General features: G+C 46.3%; 1 protein-coding gene across 3 annotated transcripts; it reads right to left on the reverse strand.

The window, feature by feature from the left end:
* Positions 1 to 1,576: 1,576 nt before the first annotated feature.
* BAG1 (BAG cochaperone 1) lies at positions 1,577 to 24,219 on the reverse strand. Of its 3 annotated transcripts, XM_082656066.1 has the most exons (9): positions 24,049 to 24,219; positions 22,601 to 22,729; positions 21,222 to 21,304; positions 19,589 to 19,702; positions 9,600 to 9,707; positions 8,614 to 8,676; positions 7,999 to 8,089; positions 2,672 to 2,711; positions 1,577 to 2,098 (listed from the first exon to the last, which is right to left on the reverse strand). In XM_082656066.1, exons 1-7 carry the CDS (start codon positions 24,083 to 24,085, stop codon positions 8,000 to 8,002), a joined length of 624 nt encoding a protein of 207 aa, XP_082512192.1. In that variant the 5' UTR covers positions 24,086 to 24,219; the 3' UTR covers positions 1,577 to 2,098; positions 2,672 to 2,711; position 7,999. The 3 variants fall into 3 exon arrangements, with proteins under 3 accessions (XP_082512192.1, XP_082512191.1, XP_082512190.1); XM_082656065.1 differs by having other exon boundaries at positions 1,577 to 2,711; XM_082656064.1 differs by lacking the exons at positions 1,577 to 2,098; positions 2,672 to 2,711 and having other exon boundaries at positions 5,792 to 8,089.
* Between the last annotated feature and the right edge of the window lie 508 nt (positions 24,220 to 24,727).

Consider the following 24,727-nt stretch of genomic DNA (forward strand, 5'->3'; position numbering starts at 1 on the left):
TTATATGGAATATAACAATCCCAGTGGGATCTAACTAATAACGAACAGGCTGGACTTTGATCTCCCTAATTCTAGACTTTCTGTCTCAGTTCTTATAATACAAGGTCACATGAGCTTTCTGGGAGCCCCTCTCTGGTGACTCACTACCTTTCCTTGAGGAATTCCAGATGGGGTGGTGGCTGGACAGATGCCCCAAAGAAGCTGTCCTCAGGCCCCTGGACCTGGGGCCTAGAGCCAGTATCACCTAATTCTTGCTTCTTTGCCTTTCAGAAGTGCCAGTGTCGGCAGCAAAGTTCATTTTCTCAAGAATGCTAAGGCAGCTGCTTGCAGTTCTGGCCTCAGGGCTGCTGATCTGGCCTTCCTTCTGCAGAGGGGAGCCCTCTCATCCATGCTGGGAAACCGGGCTTCTTCTTCTTTACACTCCTGCTCATACAACTTCAATGGCTCCGCAGTGGCCAGGGTGGCCTCCTGAGCATGCATGCTCCCCAGGTTAGCCCTTCCAGGCTGAGCAGGCCCACCCGCTTTGCCAAAGATTCACGGCTAATCAGTGCAGAGCTCAGGTCTCTCAGGCCTGGGGCCTTCACTGCTGCAGGGCACTGCCCCCCTCACCATATCCCTACCCCAGACCCCAATCCTAGTCCTGACCCAATTCTGACCCTGACCTCAGGGCTGGCTTGAAACCCTTTCAGACTGAGCTTCAATTAAGTCCCATTTCTCCAGCCTTCTCATACTAGGGGCCTGATAGGTCATGCGGGCCAGGGTGAGTTCAGGAGCCCCCAGGGAGGCGGGGCCTCCTAGGAATGATGGGTGGTTCCGTCTCCCGGGGTCCTCAATAGGACCAGCAGCAGGGTTCTATTAGACCCCGTGAGGAGTGTGTGAACCCATAAAGACAGGCACTCACCTGGATGCCCGCATACTTGGGCTCAGCAGATATAGGTACACACTTACGTACACACCCACGGTCCACGGTCGTGTACACACACATAAGCAAACGTGCCAAAGGGCCCTGAGTGGTTGGTTTCATGCTCTTTGGACCCACACTGGGGCCTTCTTGAATCTGGCTCCTCCGTGGAGATCCCCGCCTGGCTGCAAGCAGAGCCCCCAGTTCCCTCCTCTCTGCCTCCGAATCCCTGAGCGCCTCCCCCTTCCTCTCTTCCACAGCCCATCTGTGAGCACATGGCAGAATCTCCAGTCTGCCCCTAGATATATGACCCAGTTTGTGGCACTGACGGGGTCACGTATGACAGTGAATGCAAGCTCTGCTTGGCTCGCATGTAAGTCCACCCCCCCACCTTCCCCTGGGTTGGCTTGGGTGGGCCCCATCTGTGGTGCATATGAGTCTGAAAGGAGCAGGTCTTGACCTGCTTCTTCCTTCACTCACACTTGGCCTGGGAAGAGTCCTCCAACATTTGCCCGTAACAGAGTGAGTGCAAGTATAAATCAAAAGAAGGCACATGGTTCCAAGCAGAAAGTCCCACTGGTTGGGGGTTCAGGGTTCGGGTAGAAACTCTGGGCTCTTTTCCTTGTTCTGCCCCCGACTGACTAGGTGACCTTATTTGTTCATTTATTCCTCCAGTCAACAATTATTTATTGAACACCTACTGTGTGCCGGGCACTGGGGATACAACAGGGCATAATAAGCTAGACAGCATTACCGGCTCCTGGGGCAAACAGTCAGTCTAAGGGGGAAGCCAAGCTGAAGGTCAGCCAACAGCAGCACAGAATGCTAAAGGCCCAGATGGGGGCGCACAGGGTACTGTGGGTACCAGGCAAGGACAAGGCAGGGAAGACTTCCCAGGGGAGGCGACACCTCAGCTCAGCCCTGAGGGATAAGTAGAAACTAGGTAGGAAAAAGAAGAAACAAGGGACGGTAATTCCAAGTAGAGAAATGAGTTTGGAAAGATCTAGAAGGGAAAGAAAGTTTATATTTGAGGAAATATAAGAAGGTGGGTATGGTGGAGGACATTCTCATTTAAAGGAGAATGGGGGAGAGGCAAGAAATGAGTCTAGAGCAAGCAGGGCTGGAACATGACCTTGGTACATCGGATCTCCTATTTGGTCTCATTTCTTCATTCATAAGACCTTGAGCCGGCCAGAGCTAAGTGAGAACACAGAAGAGAAGAAAGTCTTTGGAAGCTGCAATACTCTAGACAGATGGAGAGTGTCCTAACTTGGAAAGCAATCATGATAATTAAAGGCTCATGGTTACATTGGGAGTAGAATCGACAAGCTGTGAGATTGGATGTGAGGGGTTGACAGGCAGGAAGGAAGCAAGAGCAACATGCTGGTTTCTAACTTGTAGGCTTGGGTGGCTGGTGGTGTCATGTGGCAGGGGGCAGGGTGTGCGTGGCAGGTTTGTGAGGTGATGATGTTCGTGGACAGTGGAGCCTCTGGGACAACCCAGCGGCGATGTACAATGGACAATCACATGAACAGGCCTGGAGTCTAAGACAGAGGTCCAGGCCAGAGACAGATTTGTGGCCAACAGCATGCAGAGGTGGTTGAAAGCCCAGGAAGCTGAAACCGCCCCAGGGGAGGGTGTACAGAGGGAAAAGCTGTAGAAGGATATGCCCAGGGAGCCCTGGGACCTCCCCCGCACTGTACACTGGGTGGGTGGGCAGAGCTCAGCAGGGGGTCTGGACTGGGCCAGGGTTCCTGAAGGGTACATTACGGTTCCTGAGGAGGTGGCCTCATCCTTGTCTGCTGTGATCCTAGAAAAAAGACAGGACATCCAGATCATGAACAATGGCAAATGCTAACCCCACAGGAGCCCCTTGAGCCATGAAGCTTCAGGCTGGAGAACCGTGGTGGGCATGGAGAGGATGTGACATGAAATAAAAGATTCAGCACAACCTGGCCAAGCAGGTCAGTGTCTGTGGGGATCCTGGGGAGGAGGCTGGCATAGGGGGGAATTTTGCTGTCCTCCCTACTCTGAATCTGATGTCCTCTCCATCACTCTGATGCTCCTCAACCCTGTCACATGTTCCCCTAGAGGTCCCAGGCATCTTCTGCCTTCTCGAGGGGGTCACGACTCTGAGAGTCAGTCCCTGTCCCCAGGGCTCTATGCAGTGCTCCTGTGTGCCCCAGCCTGGCCTGTCACTGAGGTCAAGAACCTAAGTGAAATCTGTACCCTCTGCCACTGCAAGGCCCAGCCTCGAACAGCCTTTGGGAGGGTCCCACACCCCTCATAGTTTTCTCCCTGGGCTGTACCAGCACCCCAAATCTCACTCACACACACACACACACAGACCGCCCCCGCCACATGTCAACACTATCATGGCTGATATTCAGGTGGTATTCATCATACATCTGACTGCTTATTACAATACTGAACCAGGTCTATAATTGTTGACAACAGGTGCTGCCCCAAGCCCTTAAGTGTCCCCCTGCACCCTGGCCACCATAGCAGGATCATGTCCAGACCCTGCTCTTCTCTTTTGGTCAACGTCCATTCTGACTGGTTGTTAAATATGTTGACATTGGACACACACAGCTCACAGGCACTCACACAATGGCCCACAGGGACACGTAGCATTGGGAAATCCCACCATAGACAGAGATCCCAGCCTGTGGTATATGTCAGATACCCGCTCTTGGCCAAAGCTTACAGGAGGAGCCTTTTGGTAGTGGTGGAGGTGGTGGGCAGAAGAGTGTGGAGAGGGGCCTGGCAGGCGGCAGCAGGGTCACACAGACTCAGATTCCTGCTCCAGGGCAGGCAGCTGGAGCAGGAAATGCTCGGTGGGAAAACACACACTGGGAGGAAAGTGGGGGCTAGGAGGACAGGAACCAGCATTCCCTGGACCACTGAAATGGGAACCTGGGCAGGAATTGTTGCTGATAGGTCTGCAGGTAGCAGGGACTGAGAGGTCACCTGTAAGGCGCTTCTATGGCTATTGACAATAGAAACTTGTTTCCCACCTGCATAGGGTTGGTATAGGATTAAGTCTGGCTGTGAGAGACCAAAAAGCCAAAATAACAGTGGCTTAAACAGATAGAAGTTAATTTCTCTCACACACAGACCTATGTAGTATGCTAACTTCATGTTCCTTTTATATTATACTCTGCTATCCTTATCAGTTTCCACCCCAATGTCCGAATAGCCGCTTCAGTTCCAACCATCATGTCTACACTCAGCCCACAGAGACGGGGAAGGGGCACTCTACTGCATCTGACGATGCTTCCCTAAGATGTACACACAACCCATTGGCTAAAATGTAGTCTCTTGGCCATGCTAGTGCAAAAAGACTGGGAAATATTATTTTATCTGGTTGGCCACGTATTAAGCTGCAAATTAGTAGTTCACTTAGTGTAGGAAGAGTGGATATTGGTGACATCTAAGTCTCTGCCCTAAGTGGGAAGCCCCTCTTAGACCCAAGTGGCAGAGCTCAGCCAAGCTTCTCCTCAGTGACCCTCCCCTCCCAGGCTTCCACTCACATGATGAGGAATCACAAAGGTTAAGCCTGAGCAATGTGCCAGAACACCACACAGAAAGAAAGACCTAATTCCCTACTTTACAGATATGGAAACTGTGGCCCTGTCTCTGGGAAGCACCCTGAAATGTAAGTGTGGGCCCCAAAGGCCTGTCTATGGCATGTGACCCTGCTGGCATGGCCACTGCTGATTGGCCAGAAGATTATTCTCCAGATTTTTCAAATCAGAAATAAGAAAACGCACACCAATGTAAAACAATTATACTCCAATAAAGATAAGAAAGAAAGAAAGAAAGAAAGAAAGAAAGAAAGAAAGAAAGAAAGAAAGAAAGAAAGAAAGAAAGAAAGAGAGGGAGAGGGGGAGGGGGAGGGGGAGAGGGGGAGGGGGAGGGGGAGAGGGGGAGGGGGGAGGGGGAGGGGGGAGGGGGAGGGGGGAGGGGGAGGGGGGAGGGGGAGGGGGGAGGGGGAGGAGGAGGGGGATAGGGAGAGGGAGAGAGAAAGAAAGAAAGAGAAGAAAAAAGAAAGAAGGAAACAGAGGCAGTTCCTCTCTGGTAGTGACATGCAATGAGATACAGACAGAAATTTCAGGCAGCATTTGTGTTCCTGGAGCCCAACTGCCCTTGAACTTCCCAAAGTTACATGAGATAACATCCTACCAACAAATTTTCTATTTCAACAATCTCTCTGGAATAGGTTTGTGGTGTTTTCAACTAAGAGTCCTGACTACCAGATGAAGAAGGGCTTCTCAGAGGGGATAAAATTTTTTTTTTTTTTTTTTTTTGCGGTACGCGGGCCTCTCACTGTTGTGGCCTCTCCCATTGCAGAGCACAGGCTCCGGACACGCAGGCTCAGCGGCCATGGCTCACAGGCCCAGCCGCTCTGCGGCATGTGGGATCTTCCCGGACCGGGGCACAAACCTACATCCCCTGCATCGGCAGGCGGACTCTCAACCACTGCGCCACCAGGGAAGCCTGAGGGGATAAACTTTAAGCTGTGCCTCGAAGGATAAGCAGAAATAATTGACTGAACAGAAAATGTGTGGGAGAATTCTTCCAACTCTGTGAGGCTGAAGGATGTTTGTGGGATCACAGAGCCCCATTTGTTCCCCTGCGGCAGGACTGATCATGTTATGCGCAAGTGGGCAACTGAGGTGTACTCTTTCCCTGTTCATAGGCAGAGATGCCCTGTAGATGTGCAGATCTATGTGAGTGGGCCGTGTTACTACCCTGCACATGTGCTGGGCAGCCCACCCTTAAATAAGACAGTGGCTAGCAGATGCTATAAATCCCAGTGCTGACGGAGCTTCAGTGGGTGAGTGCAGCAGTGGAAATTTCACTATTAATGTGTGCGGTCAACATTCGTTCATTCTCCAAATATTTATTGAGCATCTAATATAAACCAGACAATCTGCTTGAAATACACTGTTAACAAGACAAAGAAGCTCCTTAACCCAAGGAACTCACAGTCTAGCATAAAGGCAAATATTAATCAAATAATCCCATAAATAAATCATCATAGACCATGATAAACGCTGTTTATCGTAAAAAGTCATGACAAACTGTGAGAGGATATCACCTGGAGGCTTGATGTTCTCAGACAGTAGTAGGTGAGGTTTCTCCATGAAGAGACGTTTACGTTCTGAAGCATGAACAGGAGTCGCCTAGCACAGGGGTAGGGGAAGGGGAAGGATGGCGTGGAGCTGTCCAAGCAGAGGAACAGCGTCTGCAAAGACCCCAGGGCGGGAGAGGGCACAGAGCACCTGAAGGCCAGAACTAGACCAGAGTGGCTGACAGCAGAGAACAAACAGGAGAGTGGCCCGAGATGAGAAGGGAGCAGGGTACGGACCTTGGCCTCTGAGGTTTTTAAGCAGGGGACTGACATGGTAATTTGTGTACTTCATGATCACTCAGCTGCTCTGTGGAGAATGAACTGGAGAGGGCCAGAGGGGAGCTGCAGAGGCCAACATGGGAGATAAATAGAAGAAAAAGAGAAAATGAGAGGGTGTGAGCAACCCCATGTTAGTTGGGAGGCAAACTGGCAGAGATTAAGGACTTAGGCTCGGACTCAAGCTACCCAGTTTGTGTCCTGGCTTTGTCACTTACTCTGTGATTGTGAGCAAATTACCTGAGCTCATCTATAAAACAGGGATAGTATCTGTCTACCTCCTAGATTGTGTAAGGATTAAATGACCAATACACCTCAAGAACTTAGAGTGGTATCTGGCACACAGGAACGTGCTGGGGCTCAAGGCCACACAGCTACTACCTAGAAACAGAGAAATACTGGACTGCTCTGATTAAAGCTGGGGGTGGACGGGCCGGGCCCCAAGCCTCGTCCACTTGTCCACCCCTAACCACCACCTTGTCCTAGTCCCACCCATGCAGCCCTAAATGCCTGGGACTTCACAGACTCCCTCTCTGCCAAAGAAGGTTGACCTCAGAGTGGCCTGTTGGAAGCCTGTCTCCTGGGCACTGTGTGAAAAAATGGGGTGATGGCCGCTGACCTGTTTAAGCATTCCAGCACACAGGGCCACTCTCAACTTTATAACATAACTAGACTAGAACCTCAGAAGGCTTTTGCTTCCCATACTTCATCTACCAAAAGGAAAAGAAAGTCTAAACACTCTTCTGCTTGCTGACGTATATATAAACTGTTTTATTTTTTAAATAACAATGAAGGGGAAAAAGGCCACAAAACAGACAAAAACAGCCTCGAAGAACTCGAAGGACATGTAGATCTCAGAAGGGTACGGTTAACAGAAATGCCTTTGAAGGAACTCCTGAGAAGTTTATGGTGGCCCTCACTACCTGCCTGCTTTATTATTCACTCTGTCTCTCTTCTCTGCCCCTCCTAAGCCATGGTTGTGACCCGGTTTTGAGCAGAGACTTAGTCAACTCTGGGCTGTAACCTCCTAGAGATCTGCTTGGGGACAAGGAAGCCCATGGATCAACCACAGGCCCCAGTCCAGGAGCGGCCCCGAGACCTCACGGCCTGTGACTGGTCAGGGTCATTGGGGGGTGAAGACAGGGTCTATGAACCCACAACCCAGCCAGCTGTTCCAGAATTAGGTCACGATGAGAGATACTTGGACTACCTGTGTGCCAAACACCTGTTCTCAGGCATTCCTAACATTCCTGACCAGATGTAGCCTCCTGGTGATTCTGGTTTACACAGATGGGACTATGGGATCATAAGGGCAAAAAGGCCTCATGTATCTGAAGACAGGATAGCTGATAAACCCAGAACTACCCCAGGACAAATGAGAGCTCTCACCAGCCCAAAGAAAGCATCCAAAGGTCAAAAAAGCTGGGAAGACTTGGGCAGAGGAGGCCCTCTCCAGACAAGGTGGGCTGCTGGACAGCACAGATATACACAGACGGAATGAGAAACTGACAGGTGCGCTAAGATTGCACAGACAAGTGTTCACTGAGAGCAGGTATAAGAGAAGGAAAACTTTCAATCAGCCAGTTGTCCCCAGCAGCCCCGGGGAAAGCACGTAACTTCTGTTCCAGAGAGTGCAGAGCTGGCGGAGCTGTTCTTCAAGGCAGCGCAGCCTTCTCCACCTCACCTCAGTCAGCCAAGGCCAAGTTAGTGGCCTGCAGTCGCTCCATCTCCTGGCAGATGCTCTGCTCCACTGTATCACATGCAGCTAGGAACGCCTACAAGGTAAATGCAGAGCAGTAAGGGCCCACTCGGGGCCAGGCACCCCTGCCAGCCCCACCTGCAAAAGGCTCTTTGCCCAGCCACTCTGGGGAACCCCTGGGCGACTGACTCAGGCTGAAACAGGTGTGCAGGGATGGAGATGGCCTGGACTCCAGAGGAAGGAGGGGGAGGTAGAGGAAGCACAGGACCAGGGCTTCTGACAGTGCTCTATGCCAACAACCCCCAAACGGTGCTGAGGACAGGAAGCCAGGCCACTGCAACTGCACGATTTCAGGGGGTCCTGTCCATCGGATCAGTATAACATGTCAGCCCTATCTGCTCTCCAGCCATCTTCCTTCTCAATTAGTTTAAATCCAAATTTAATTACAGGGACATGAAAGGAGCTCTTCTCTTAGGTTCTGGGTTCATGCTGAGATGTAACAACCAAAGAGAGGCCACACCACACTTGTACTCTACCCTACTTTGAACAGATACATGCACCAACACATTACACTTTGTGATGCCCTACCACACAACTCACCTGAATCTTTTTCACCAAACCCTTCCTTTTCATTCGACTGTCTTTGAAATTTTCTGGCAGAACCTATGGAAGAATAAGTTGACGTATAAATAATCCTCAGTGAAAATGACATAACACGTCAGAAATACCTACAGTATACCGAACAGGCCACAGGTCACTAATGTGAATGACATGCATTTTCAGGAATCACTTCCCTGGATCTGTACCCTACATGGCCCTTCCCATGGCTCTCACCCCTATACAAGCTCCCTTTGTTCTTGGTGTTGGGGCCATAGATCTATAACATGGACTTTGTCCTCTCACTGTTTCCTGTACATGGATACCGTGCCCTGGCTGGACCATGAGCTCAGGGTGGCAGGAAAAGCACAGTGCTTTTTTGCTTCTTCTTTACCACCTCCCCCCAAGAATCCCAAGCAGAGTAGTTTAGGCTAGAGATATCATTACTGTGTCATCTCTAAGAGGGAGCGTGGCATCGATGATTCCCAACAGCCTCACAGGAGCTGGGTCTGACTGAATTCTGTACAGTTAATGAGCTCAGTGAAATGTCAGACACATGTGTTACGAAAGTTAAGCCCTCTGTTTCTCTAACCATGAGATCATGGACCATCCCAGCTTCCTGAGGATTAGATGCTACTGGCATACATAAATAAAAATAACAGGGACTTCCCTGGCAGTCCAGTGGTTAAGATTCTGCACTCCCAATGCAGGGGCATGGGTTCAATCCCTGATCGGGGAACTAAGATCCCACATGCCGTGGCCAAAATAAATAAATAAATACATAAATAATATGACAAAAGCCCTATGTTGGTGGGACAGGAGAAATCAGGAACCATCTTACCTTTCTGTGTATTCACCAAAGACCTAGCAGTGTCTGGTACGCAATAGGTGCTCAATACCCTCAGGCAGTGAGTGCGATACTGAAAGAGTGAAACTGACTGAAAAATAGTCAAAGGAAACTAGTTCTTCTCAGCTGAATATTTACTTACTAGTGTGTCAATCTCTTCCAAGATCTTCATAAACTGCCCGACTGTGGCTATTACTCTCCTGTCGAGTTTGCAGAGAGCTTCAGCTTGCAAATCCTTGGCCAGAAAACCCTGTGGAGGAATGATGCATTATTGCAAAGGTTCCTTGAGGCTGATGGAAAACTCCAAGCCAAGGCACTGATGAAGCAGCCACACCCTGAGTCCACATTCCCCAACAGGCTGGGCCAGACCTCAGGCCTGCAACTTCACCTCTTAGGAAAAACAGAAAAGCTGGCCCTGGGCCACTCCAAGCACTGTAGTAGGCTGCAGGCCATTACATGGTCTATCTTACACGGTCCACTGGGGTCACAAATGCCTGTGGAGGCCTGGCTCTGGTGAAGCCCCCAGTCACTAGTGTATACCTGCACACGAGAAGCAGACATTAAGAGCACAGGGTTTAGAGTTTGATAGGCCTGGGCTTCAACTCTGACTGCACTGTACTGGCTTGTGACCTTGAGCAAGTTCTTTACCTATCTGTGCCTCGGTGTTCTCGTCTTTAAAATGGAGATCATGATACCCACACCCCAGAGGGTTACCATGAGGATAAAGAGAAATAATGTAGACCTTTAATAGAATTCCTGACACAGATGTATGTATGCTAACAAATGGCAGCACTTACATTATTTTTATTAAATTGTCTCTCTGTTTATTCACAATGCTTGGCCTAATGACCAGTTAGCTGGTGACAACAGGTGGACAGCAGGTATCTCTGAGGAAATAAAAGCCATAGGCTACAGATGCAGATTTGACAACATGTAGTATATATTAGCTGGCAATTCCAACTTAAAGAATTTATCCTACCAAAAAAATCGGAAATGGTCAAAAAAGATTTATGTCCGAGGACGTTCAAAGAAGCATTATGGCTTCAAGATGGCGGAGGAGTAAGACGTGGAGATCACAAATACATCAGAAATACATCTACATGTGGAACAACTCCTACAGAACACCTACTGAATGCCGGCAGAAGACCTCAGACTTCCCAAAAGGCAAGAAACTCCCCACGTACCTGGGTAGGGCAAAAGAAAAAAGAAAAAACAGAGACAAAAGAATAGGGACGGGACCTGCACCAGTGGGAGGGAGCTGTGAAGGAGGAAAGGTTTCCACACACTAGGAAGCCCCTTCACTGGCGGAGATGGGGGATGGTGGGGAGGGGAAGCTTCAGAGCCACGGAGGAGAGCGCAGCAACAGGGGTGCAGAGGGCAAAGCGGAGAGATTTCTGCATAGAGGATCGGTGCTGACCAGCACTCACCAGCCCGAGAGGCTTGTCTGCTCACCCTCCAGGGTGGGCGGAGGCTGGGAGCTGAGGCTTGGGCTTTGGAGGTCAGATCCCAGGGAGAGGACTGGGGTTGGCTGCGTGAACACAGCCTGAAGGGGGCTAGTGCGCCCCAGCTAGCCGGGAGGGAGTCCGGGAAAAGTCTGGACATGCCTAAGAGTAAGGAGACCGTTGTTTCGGGGGTGCGCAAGGAGAGGGGATTCAGAGCACCGCGTAAACGAGCTCCAGAGACAGGCGTGAGCCGCGGCTATCAGCGCGCACCCCAGAGATGGGCATGAAACGCTAAAGCTACTGCTGCAGCCACCAAGAAGCCTGTGTGCAAGCACAGGTCACTATCCACACCTCCCTTCCGGGGAGCCTGTGCCGCCCGCCACTGCCAGGGTCCCGGGATCCAGGGACAACTTCCCCGGGAGAACGCACAGCGCGCCTCAGGCTGGTGCAACATCACTCTGGCCTCTGACGCCGCAGGCTCGCCCCGCATCCGTACCCCTCCCTCCCCCCGTCCTGAGTGAGCCAGAGCCCACTAATCAGCTTCTCCTTTAACCCCGTCCTGTCTGAGCGAAGAACAGACGCCCTCCAGCGACCTACACGCAGAGGCGGGGCCAAATCCAAAGCTGAACCCCAGGAGCTGTGCGAACAAAGAAGAGAAAGGGAAATCTCTCCCAGCAGCCTCAGGAGCAGTGGACTAAATCTCCACAATCAACCTCATGACCCTGCATCTGTGGAATACCTGAATAGATAACGAATCATCCCAAAATTGAGGCGGTCGACTTTGGGAGCAACTGTAGACTTGGGGTTTGCTGTCTGCATTTAATTTGTTCCTGGTTTTATGTTTATCTTAGTTTAGTATTTAGAGTTTATTATCATTGGTAGATTTGTTTATTGATTTGGTTGCTTTCTTCTTCCTTTTTTTTTTCTTTTTTTAAAATATATAGATACATTTTTTTTTCCTTTTTCTCTTTTTGTGAGTGTGTATGTGTATGCTTCTGTGTGTGATTTTGTCTGTATAGCTTTGCTTTTACCATTTGTCCTAGGGTTCTAGCTGTCCATTTTTTTTTTTTGTATAGTTTTTAGCACTTGTTATCACTGGTGGATTTGTTTTTTGGTTTGGTTGCTCTCTTCTTTCTTTCCTTCTTTCTTCTCTCTCTTTTTTTTTTTTACTACTTTTTAATTTTTAATAATTATTTTTTATTTTAATAACTTTCTTTTCTTTCCTTCCTTTCTTTCTTTTTTTCTCCCTTTTCTTCTGAGCCATGTGGCTGACAGGGTCTTGGTGCTCCGGTCGGGTGTCAGGCCTCTGCCTCTGAGGTGGGAGAGCCAAGTTCAGGACACTGGTGCACCAGAGACCTCCCGGCTCCTTGTAATATCAAATGGTGAAAGCTTTCCCAGAGATCTCCATCTCAACACTAAGACCCAGCTCCGCTCAATGACCAGCAAGCTACAGTGCTGAACACCCTATGCCAAACAACTAGCAAGACAGGAACACAACCCCATCCATTAGCAGAGAGTCTGCATAAAATCATAATAAGGTCACAGACACCCCAAAACACGGTCTTGCCCACCAGAAAGACAAGATCCAGCCTCGTCCACTAGAACACAGGCACTAGTCCCCTCCACCAGGAAGCCCACACAACCCACTGAACCAACCTTAGCCACTGGGGGCAGACACCAAAAACAGTGGGAACTATGAACCTGAAGCCTGCGAAAAGGAGACCCCAAACACAGTAAGTTAAGCAAAATGAGAAGACAAAGAAACACACAGCAGATGAAGAAGCAAGGTAAAAACCCATCAGACCAAACAAATGAAGAGGAAATAGGCAGTCTACCTGAAAAAGAATTCAGAGAAATGATAGTAAAGATGATCCAAAATCTTGGGGATAGGATGGAGAAAATACAAGAAACGTTTAACAAGGACTAGGAGACCTAAACAGCAAACAAACAATGATGAACAACACAATAAATGAAATTTAAGATTCTCTAGAAGGAATCAATAGCAGAATAACTGAGGCAGAAGAATGGATAAGTGACCTGGAAGATAAAATAGTGGAAATAACTACCTCAGAGCAGAATAAAGAAAAAAGAATGAAAAGAATTGAGGACAGGGCTTCCCTGGTGGCACAGTGGTTGAGAGTCCGCCTGCCGATGCAGCGGGCACTGGTTCGTGCCCCGGTCTGGGAAGACCCCACATGCCACGGAGCGGCTGGGCCTGTGAGCCATGGCTGCTAAGCCTGCGCGAACGGAGCGTGTGCTCCGCAACGGGAGAGGCCACAACAGTGAGAGGGGCCCGCGTACCACAAAAAAGAAAGGAAAAAAAAGAACTGAGGACAGGCTTAGAGACCTCTGGGACAATATTAAATGCACCAACAGGGCTTCCCTGATGGCGCAGTGGTTAAGAATCTGCCTGCCAGTGCAGGGGTCATGGGTTCGAGCCCTAGTTGGGGAAGATCCCACATGCCATGGAGCAACTATGCCTGTGTGCCACAACTACTGAGCCTGTGCTCTAGAGCCCACAAGCCACGACTGCTGAGCCTGTGTGCCACAACTACTGAAGCCCGTGCGCCTAGAGCCAGTGCTCTGCAGCAAGAGAAGCCACTGCCATAAGAAGCCTACGCACTGCAACGAAGAGTAGCTCCCGCTCGCAGCAACTAGAGAAAGCCCGCGCACAGCAACGAACACACAACACAGCCAAACATAAAAAAATTAATTAATTAAAAAAAAAACGCACCAACATTCGAATTATAGGGGTCCCAGAAGAAGAAGAGAAAAAGAAAGGGACTGAAAAAATATTTGAAGAGATTATAGTTGAAAACTTCCCTAATACGGGAAAGGAAATAGTCAAGTCCAGGAAGTGCAAAGAGTCCCATACAGAATAAACCCAAGGAGAAACATGCCAAGACACACATTAATCAAACTACCAAAATTAAACACAAAGGAAAACTATTAAAAGCAGGGAAAAACAACAAATAACATACAAGGGAATCCCCATAAGGTTAACAGCTGATCTTTCAGCAGAAACTCTACAAACTAGAAGGGAATGGCAGGACATATTTAAAGTGATGAAAGGGAAAAACCTACAACCAAGATTGGTCTACCCAGGAAGGATCTCATTCAGATTTGATGGAGAAATTAAAACCTTTACAGACAAGCAAAAGCTAAGAGAATTCAGCACCACCAAACCAGGTTTACAACAAATGCTAAAGGAACTTCTCTAAGCAGGAAACACAAGAGAAGGAGAAGACCTACAATAACAAACCCAAAACAATTAAGAAAATGGTAATAGGAACAAACATATCGATAATTACCTTAAATGTAAATGGATTAAATGCTCCAACCAAAAGACACAGACTGGCTGAATGGATACAAAAACAAGACCCATATATATGCTGTCTACAAGAGACCCACTTCAGACCTAGGGACACATACAGACTGAAAGTGAGGGGATGGAAAATGATATTCCATGCAAATGAAAATCAAAAGAAAGCTGGAGTAGCAAGTCTCATATCAGATAAAACAGACGTTAAAATAAAGACTATTAGAAGAGACAAGGACACTACGTAATGATCAAGGGATCAATCCAAGAAGAAGATATAACAATTGTAAATATTTATGCACCCAACATAGGAGCACCTCAGTACATAAGGCAAATGCTAACGGCCATAAAAGGGGAAATTGACAGCAACACAATCACAGTAGGGGACTTTAACACCACACTTACACAAATGGACAGATCATCCAAACAGAAAACAAATAAGGAAACACAAGCTTTAGATGATACATTAAACAAGATGGACTTAATTGATATTTATAGGACATTCCATCCAAAAACAAAAGAATACACTTTCTTCTCAAGTGCTCATGGAACATTCTCCAGGATAGATCATATCTTGGGTCACAAATCAAGCCTTGGTAAATTTAAGAAAATTGAAATCATATCAAGTGTCTTTTCCAACCACAAAGCTATGAGACTAGATAACAATTACAGGAAAAAAAATCTGTAAAAAATACAAGCATATGGAGACTAAACAATACACTACTTAATAACCAAGAGATCACTGAAGAAATCAAAGAGGAAATCAAAAAATACCTAGAAACAAATGACAATGAAAACACGACTATCCCAAACCTATGGAATGCAGCAAAAGCAGTTCTAAGAGGGAAGTTTACAGCAATACAATCCTACCTCAAGAAAAAAGAAACATCTCAAATAAACAACCTAACCTTACACCTAAAGTAATTAGAGAAAGAAGAACGAAAAAACTCCCAAAGTTAGCAGAAGGAAAGAAATCATAAAGATCACAACAGAAATAAATGAAAAAGAAATGAAGGAAACAATGGCAAACATCAATAAAATTAAAAGCTGGTTGTTTGAGAAGATAAACAAAATTGAAAAACCATTAGCCAGACTCAACAAGAACAAAAGGGAGAACACTCAAATCAATAGAATTAGAAATGAAAAGGGAGAAGTAACAACTGACACTGCAGAAATACAAAGGATCATGAGAGATTACTACAAGCAACTCTATGCCAATAAAATGGACAAGCTGGAAGAAATGGACAAATTCTTAGAAAAGCACAACCTTCTGAGACTGATCCAGGAAGAAATAGAAAATATAAACAGACCATTCACAAGCACTGAAATTGAGACTGTGATTAAAAATCTTCCAACAAACAAAAGCCCAGGACCAGATGGCTTCACAGGTGAATTCTATCAAACATTTAGAGAAAAGCTAACACCTGTGCTTCTCAAACTCTTCCAAAATATAGCAGAGGGAGGAACACTCCGAAACTCATTCTATGAGGCCCCCATCACCCTGATACCAAAATGAGACAAAGATGTCACAAAGAAAGAAAACTACAGGCCAATATCACTGATGAACATAGATGCAAAAATCCTCAACAAAATACTAGCAAACAAAATCCAATAACACATGAAAAGGATCATACACCATGATCAAGTGGGGTTTATCCCAGGAATGCAAGTATTCTTCAATATACACAAATCAATTAATGTGATATACCATATTAACAAATTGAAGGATAAAAACCATATGATCATCTCAATAGATGAAGAAAAAGCTTTTGACAAACTTCAACACCCATTTATGATAAAAACCCTCCAGAAAGAAGGCATAGAGGGAACTTACCTCAACATAATAAAGGCCATATATGACAAACCCACAACCAACATCGTTCTCAATGGTGAAAAACTGAAACCATTTCCGCTAAGATCAGGAACAAGACAAGGTTGCCCACTCTCACCACCTTTCTTCAACATAATTTTGGAAGTTTTAGCCACAGTAATGAGAGAAGAAAAGGAAATAAAAGGAATCCAAATTGCAAAGGAAGAAGTAAAGCTGTCACTGTTTGGAGATGACATGATACCGTACGTAGAAAATCCTAAAGATGCTACCAGAAAACTGCTAGAGATAATCAATGAATTTGGTAAAGTAGCAGGATACAAAATTAATGCACAGAAATCTCTTGCATTCCTACACACTAATGATGAAAAATGTGAAAGAGAAATTAAGGAAAAACGTCCATTTACCATTGCACCAAAAAGAATAAAATACCTAAGAATAAACCTACCTAAGGAGACAAAAGACCTGTATGCAGAAAACTATAAGACACTGATGAAGTAAATTAGAGATGATACGAAGAGATGGAGAGATACACCATGTTCTTGGATTGGAAGAATCAATATTGTGAAAATGACTATACTACCCAAAGCAATCTACAGATTCAACACAATCCCTATCAAACTACCAACGGCACTTTTCACAGAACTAGAACAAAAAGTTTCACAATTTGTATGGAAACACAAAAGACCCCGAATAGCCAAAGCAATCTTGAGAAAGAAAAACGGAGCTGGAGGAATCAGGCTCCCGGACTTCAGACTATACTACAAAGCTACAGTAATCAAGACAGTATGGTACTGGCACAAAAACAGAAATACAGATCAATGGAACAGGATAGAAAGCACAGAGATAAACCCATGCACGTATGGTTACCTTATCTTTGATAAAGGAGGCAAGAATATACAATGGAGAAAAGACAGCCTCTTTGATAAGTGGTGCTGGGAAAACCGGACAGGTACATGTAAAAGAATGAAATTAGAACACTCCCTAACACCATACACAAAAATAAACTCAAATGGATTAAAGACCTAAATGTAAGGCCAGACACTATCAAACTCTTAGAGGGAAACATAGGCAGAACACTCTATGATATAAATCACAGCAAGATCCTTTTTGACCCACCTCCTAGCGAAATGGAAATAAAAACAAAAATAAACAAAGGGGACCTAGTGAAACTTAAAAGCTTTTGCACAGCAAAGGAAACCATAAACAAGACGAAAAGACAACCCTCAGAATGGGAGAAAATATTTGCAAATGAAGCAACTGACAAAGGATTGATCCCCAAAATTTACAAGCAGCTCATGTAGCTCAATATCAAAAAAACAAACAACCCAACCCAAAAATGGGCAGAAGACCTAAATAGACATTTCTCCAAAGAAGATATACAGATTGCCAACAAACACATGAAAGGATGCTCAACATCACTAATCATTAGAGAAATGCAAATCAAAGCTACAATGAGGGGGCATCCCTGGTGGTGCAGTGGTTGAGAGGCCACCTGCCGATGCAGGGGACGCGGGTTCGTGACCTGGTCCGGGAAGATCCCACATGCTGCGGAGTGGCTGGGCCAGTGAGCCATGGCCGCTAAGCCTGCGTGTCCAGAGCCTGTGCTCCGCAACGGGAGAGGCCACAACAGTGAGAGGCCCGCGTACCGCAAAAAAAAAAAAAAAAAAATCTACAAACAATAAATGCTGGAGAGGGTGTGGAGAAAAGGGAACCCTCTTGCACTGTTGGTGGGAAGGTAAATTGATAGAGCCACTATGGAGAACAGTATGGAGGTTCCTTAAAAAACTAAAAATAGAACTACCATAGGAGCCAGTAATCCCACTACTGGGCATGTACCCTGAGAAAACCAGAATTCAAAAAGAGTCATATACCACAATATTTACTGCAGCTCTATGTACAATAGCCAGGACATGGAAGCAACCTAAGTGTCCATCGACAGATGAATGGATAAAGAAGATGTGGCACATATATACAATGGAATATTACTCAGCCATAAAAAGTAAATAAATCGAGTTATTTGTAGTGAGTTGGATGGACCTAGAGTCTGTCATACAGAGTGAAGTCAGAATGAGAAAAAGAAATACCATATGCTAAAACATATACATATATGGAATCTAAAAAAAAAAAAAAGATGGCTCTGAAGAACCTAGGGGCAGGACAGGAATAAAGATGCAGATGTAGAGAATGGACTTGAGGACATGGGGAAGGGGAAGGTTAAGCTGGGACGAAGTGGCATGGACTTATATATACTACCAAATGTAAAATAGATAGCTAGTGGGAAGCAGCCGCATAGCACAGGGAGATCAGCTCGGTGCTTTGTGACCACCCAGAGGGGTGGGGTAGGGAAGGTGGGAGGGAGACAGAGGAGGGAGGAGATACGGGGATATGGGTATATGTATAGCTTATTCACTTTGTTATAAAGCAGAAACTAGCACACCACTGTAAAGCAATTATACTCCAATAAAGATGTTAAAAAAAAAAGGAAGCACTATACATAATGGTAAAATAACATTAGGTGATGAATAATAGAGAATTGGTTAGGTAAACCATGATCCATTCATATGATGAAATAAATACTATGGAAGTTTTGAAAAGTATGACCTTTTTTTTTCCAGTCAAAACATTTTTTCTTTATTTAGGTATAGTTGATTTACAATACTGTGTTCGTTTCAGGTATACAGCAAAGTGATTTGGTTACATATGATCATTTTTAATGACATGGGAAAATGTTCAATTTTTTAAACCAATAAAGGAACAATTTACAAACAAAGTGTACCTAACATTATACCAATTTTTTTAAGATGAAAAAATAGATTCCAGTTTTTAGTAATGATTATCTTTGAGTTGGGGGTCTTACAGGTAATTATTATTTTTCATATTAGTGCCCATGTTTTCTTAAAAGCTATGTACAATCAGCATGTATTACTTTTGTAATTAAAACACAAACATACATCTATAAATGTTATAAAATGAAGGGATCATAAATAAGTATGTGCTTTGGGGCTGTGTCTCATCCTTATTTGGTTTCAGTACTCCACCTCTAATACTATAAGGAATTGAATAGGATGACCCCTATGCCCACCCCAAGATCATGGTCAACTTGGACCTTCTATGAATCCACACAATGTTCTTTGCCTTGCCAAATACATTATAGCTGACTAGACTGAGAGAAGCTACTTATTCTATTTTAGACACATGATCCTAGCACAGCAGGTGTTCTCCTAGGAGCACAAATGGATGCTGGCTGGGGTTTGGAAATAACAGTGTTGATAACACTTACAAAGCACTTAGTATATGTCAGGCTCAAATTATGTAATTTAATCCCCACAACAGCCCTAAGAGGGAGGTACCATCATTACTCCCTTTTTACAGATGAGGAACCTGAGACAAAGGCAAACTTGCCCACAGTAACAGAAAGGATAGAGCCAGGGTCTGAACCCAGGGAGTCTGACAACAAAGTCCGCCCTTGTAACCACATATTTGTATCTCCAGAGAATTCTCATAGAAGGCAGAACGACAAAGTCCACGGAGAGGGTTACCTGCTGGATTCCAGTAAGCTCTTTACTCAACTCTTCCAGTTGGTCAGCTATCTTCTCCACAGACTTCTCCAAATCTTTCAACTTCTTTATTTCAACTTCTTCCTCTGGACTGTTCTAAAATGTTTAAGAATAAAATGAAGTCAAGAATTTTTTTTCTGTCAGGAAAAAAAAATCTGACCACAATTGGGTTAAACCACTGACCTAGAAAAAATCGTCTTAACTCTGTTGCTTCTTAGAAGGCAAGCTGGAGGCTTATACATGAAGGTTTTCTATCTACAAAGACTCTAGACTAGATAGAGAGAAGGTATCAGGTACACATTCTGGCAAGAGAGCCCTGACGGCTTGGGTTCAGAGAACAAAGCTGATCCATGTGCCAGATTCAACCTCAGCCTGGGGCTCATTACCAACAGATTCCAGACTGAAGCCTGGAGTGTTAACAAGTTACAGTGAATGCCTGTGAGGAGTCCAGAACGGTGAGACAGGTGGAATTCTACCCTTCCTTTAAATGGAATTCCTGAGCTCTCTCATTCAATATGATGATGATGATGAATACTTTTACTGAGCATCCCCTGTATGCCAGGTTTCATCCTAAGCACTTCACCTGTATTACTGTTTAAGCCTTACCACAATCCAGTGAAGGAGGTACTGTTTCAGATGATGAAATTGAGGTTACTGTAAAGTAACTTAAGGTTACACAGCCCAAAATAGGTAGAAGAGACTTAAATTGGACTTGGCTCCACATACTCCAGGACAGCTCCAACTGAGGGTCCTAAAGCTTCTTCAAACTCAACTCTTGGGTTCTGCTCATTGCCCATCACCATTCTCCCTGACCCTTGAGCAAGAAATCTCTAGATTATTTCCCCTTCTCTCACCTTAATTGGTAGCCAGCAGCTTCCTGCTTTTACACTACCCTAAATTGTTCACATTCTTCTTTGTGGCCAAATCCTGAGTGCCAGTCTCCTGGCAGTTCCAAGTCTGGAGTAGACTTTCCGTGCCTCCACTTTGCTAATCTCTGCCCTCTCTCCGCTCTGAATCAGCCACCTCACTCGAAGTAAGGGAACTTCACAGGACCAACAATTCCACTGTGTCACAATGCAGGGCTGGCTATGGCCCTCTCTCATCACCCCAGGGCCTACTTTTCTCACCAACTGGCTTTTTCTCCATCACCTCTTTAGTCTGAACCTTTCTTTCCAGCCAAAGAGGGTTTATCCTTATGTGAGATTTTGGTAAAAAGAATGGTTAAAGGAAGAGAGGCTCCTGAAGTTTGCAGAGTACTTATTTTTAAAATCTACAGGTTTATTCTAACAAAAACGCTCTCTTGCAAATCCCCCTCCAAGTGAGTAGGGACTGCCTCAGGCACTATTTTAACCAGACTGATTCCACCACCAACACAAAAGCCACATTACTGAGGCAGCATAACCACTCCTAATTCCCAGAGTGAAAGCCCTAAACAACAGGAGCTGGAGGGTGTGAGAACTGGTGACTCCAGGGAACAAAGAGACTACATTTGTTTAGAGAGCGCTACTTCACCAGTGCCAACCTTGGCTCCCCGACTTGGCCTTCTAAACAGAAACATGCATAAAAGACCTTCGTCATTTGATTCTGAGGTATTCTGGTGGAAAAAGCAACTTACCTTTTTCCCAATTAACATGACCCGGCAACCATTTTGTATTCCAAGTGCTGACAATGGCGTCTCCATTTCTTTCAGAGATTTTCCTGAACAAAGAAGAAAGTGATGTCAGGTTGCAACAATTGCACAACAGTGAAAACAGATTTCAGCAAGGGTACAGGAAGTAGTGTGTTCACTAATAAGAAGAGGATGAATTGGTATAAGCTTTTTAGAAGGTTTCTTGACCCAGTAACTTCATTTTAGATATTTACCCTAACACATAACTGGACATGTGCCTGCACAATAACTGTTATACAATAACTATTATTCATAATAATGAGAAACTGGAAAGAGCCCAAAATTCAGGAATAGGGGACTGATTAACTATACATCAGTACAACAGAAGACTTTGTAGGCATCAAAGCTCATTTTTTTCAGGAAACTTCAATGCCATAATACATGTTGATGACCCAGTGTTATAAGAAGATCACTAGAAATGATCCTAGTTTTGTCAACTAAAAAAAAAAGCCACAAATGAGAACCCACACTTTGGGATGCCAGGACAAACAAACAAAAAGAGGCTGGACGGAAATATATTGAATTGTTATGAGGGGTTTTATCCAGGAGAACATTTTCTTTTTTGTGCTTTCCTCTATTTTCAAACATGGATTTCTATTGCCTTTATAATTCTAAAATGAAACGTTTTTAAAAAGAAAAGACAAGGAGCTGTACTATGAAGTACAAATATAAATGCTTCCCATCACTAAATTTTTTATGACTGGCACCAAATGGGATACATTTAGCCTCATCAGATACCAGAATAATGGGTTCCCATGGGAATGGGAAGACCAGAGAATGGGGATGGGAGTGGGTGTGTCCTGACAGAAATCAGCATCATCCACTGGGCCTGCCACATCCAGGCCCTGGTAAGTTTGTTCAATACCTTCTCTGTGCCAGCACTATGCCAAGCATTGGACACATAGCAGCATCTCTGCCCTTGTGGAGTTTGTTATTGTATTAGAGAAATCAGATGTTCAGTGACTATGAAGACAATTATTTAATAGGAATTTCAGTACAAGTTATGCAAAAGTGGTAGGGAGTGCCATCTGAACACAATGGGAAGAGGATCTAACTTGGCCAGGGAAGACTGCCCATATGCTTCATCAAAAATGGTAATATTTCTGTCACCTTCGTGTGACTTCAACTCTAATACCTGTTTAAATGTTTGCAAGTGTCCAGTGCATAGTAGGTCCTCAATACATATTTGTTGAAGTGATGAATAAATTAACAAGCAAATAAGAATTGTCCTAGTTTCGAAACTGAGAGTTTCTATTATTAAAGTTAAGCGGTTTTAAATAGGCCTTTTAGCAATGAGGGCTCAAAGCTGGAAGAGAAATACCTACCCTTAAATATGAGTTTCTGAAAAGGCAGCGGGACCCCTGTGGCCTCTTCAACAACCTGGGCCAGGTCTTGGACAATTGGTTCACTACAGCCTTCTTGCGGGATAACTTGAAGATCGTGCTTCTCATTGCCTGGGGAGAGAGAAAAGTGTTGAAGAAAACTCTTTCACACAAACCAATATAGGCTGACACTTTATTTACCCAGCCTTCAAGGCCTGCTCAAGGATTTTTGTTTCCTTTATTATAGTAACTAACAATATCAGTGATATCAGCTAACATTTTAAGCACTTAACATGCATAAGGGGTTGACTAGGCTCATTTCCTGCATGATCTTATTTAATTCTCAGAACAACCCCATGAAGTAGGTACTACCTATTATTCCCCATTTCACAGATAAGCAAACTATGAGTTCAGTCCAATTAAGACCTGCCTAATGAGACCCAACTCTAGAATTAGAACTTGACCTCAGATCTATCTGATTTCAAAGTCCGTGCCTTTCTTCACAAGCCATCTGCATCCTGTGGCCTGACTGTCCTCTACTCTGTGTTGTACTGGGCAAGGTACTATTTTTGTCTCCTTTGCTGTAATGGGCAAGGAAATGTTTTTCCTCCAGGTCTCTCCCACTGGGGACACCTCGGCACATACATGGTTGGTGCCCAGTGAATAGACAAATGAATAAACTCAAACAGCAGAAATTCCTTTTCGAAGCAGAGGTGCTAATTCTTTTCTGGGTATGTGGACAATAAGGAGGTAGCCTGTGCCGGTGCATCATGCCAAGCCTTAAGCCTACTCAACAGCCACATGTAGTGAGTGGGACAGGTGTTACCAACTCTGCTTCTATGTGAAGTAGAAAGCAGCTGCCTAGAAAGGAGACATCCCAAGGTCACTTAAACCTGAATTATCTAGAATCCTGGTCACCAGATTCCGAGGCCCTGGGGTCTCCCCTAATTGGTCCTGAGGAAACCTCATGGACTCAGCTATCTGGAGAACTCGACACAGAACTTTGTCTAGTTCTGTGTCAACTCCAAAAGTAGGCAGACCCAAAGGGTGCCCAGAGTGTACGCTTGAACCCAGGGCTCACTCAAAAAGCAGACAAGAGTTCAGACTCTCGCACACACGTAGGTGTCCAGACACACAACAGTCATACACAACATGGCTAAAAAGAGCCAGGCACAAAGACCCACAATAACTACGCAGGCACACACTAACACATACAACCAGGACCACGATGTGAAGCACGGACATCGAGGATCTAACAAATGGCCTGAGACAAAACACACCAGCCACATGCAAAGGTGTGCTGAACAGAAGATCCGTACAAAAGCCGGCCCCACGGACACAAACCAGATCCCACGCTTCCGGACGCCAGAAGAACACACGGACACACGCTTCGGGAGGGCACGTGGCCAAACCCACAGACCCCCGCCAGACTTTTCGCAGCCCGCGCTCACTGTGGGTGACGGTTACGCTGAGCCCGGCTGCCGCCATTTCCTCGCTCCGGGCCACCTCTTCACTTAGGGCCACCTCTTCGCTTCCGACCGCCTCTTCGCTCCGGGACCCCTCTTCGCTCCGGGTCACCTCTTCGCTCCGGGTCACCTCTTCGCTCCGGGCCGAGCGAGGCCGTGCTTTCTTCTTCACCCGCGGCCTGCGAACGCAGGCGGCGGCGCCCCTGGTGGATCCGGCACGCCCTCTGGTCACACTCCGGACGGCTGATCGCTGGGAGGGAGGCGGACCGCGCTCGGCTGGGGGCACCGACTGGCGCGGCTCCCGGCCCAGCCGAGGGGCGCGCCGCCGGGGGCCCAGCCGCTCCCGGTCGCCTCGCGATCTCCGAGCGCCGCCGCGCTCCGCCAGACCCGCGCTAGTAGCCCACCCAGCGGTGGAGGCTGAGCGCGGCGCCCCGCGACCCCGCCCGGCTACTTCCACGCTCCGCCCGGGCCTGCCGGCCCCGCCCCTCGGAGCAGCCCTGCTCCCTCCAGGCTCTATTCCGCTGCCGCCGCCCCGGGCCCCACCCACTCAGCCGAGGCCCCGCCCGGCTTATGAGGCCACGCCCACGCCCGCCACCGAGGCCACGCCCCCTGCTGACTCGGTCTATCACCTCCAACCTCCTGCAGTTCTTCCCCGGAAGACCGA

The sequence above is a fragment of the Grampus griseus genome, assembly GCF_964374135.1.
Source record: "Grampus griseus genome assembly, chromosome: 6".
Taxonomy (NCBI): Eukaryota; Metazoa; Chordata; class Mammalia; order Artiodactyla; family Delphinidae; genus Grampus; species Grampus griseus.

Bases quoted from the DNA above. Each gene is read 5' to 3' on its own strand.
- BAG1 (XM_082656066.1), bottom strand. From the start codon at position 24,085: ATGGCGGCAGCCGGGCTCAGCGTAACCGTCACCCACA. The intron at 22,730-24,048 runs GTGAGCGCGGGC...CTCTCTCCCCAG, and splicing joins CAGCGTAACCGTCACCCACA to GCAATGAGAAGCACGATCTT. The intron at 19,703-21,221 runs GTAAGTTGCTTT...TAAACATTTTAG, and splicing joins TCATGTTAATTGGGAAAAAG to AACAGTCCAGAGGAAGAAGT.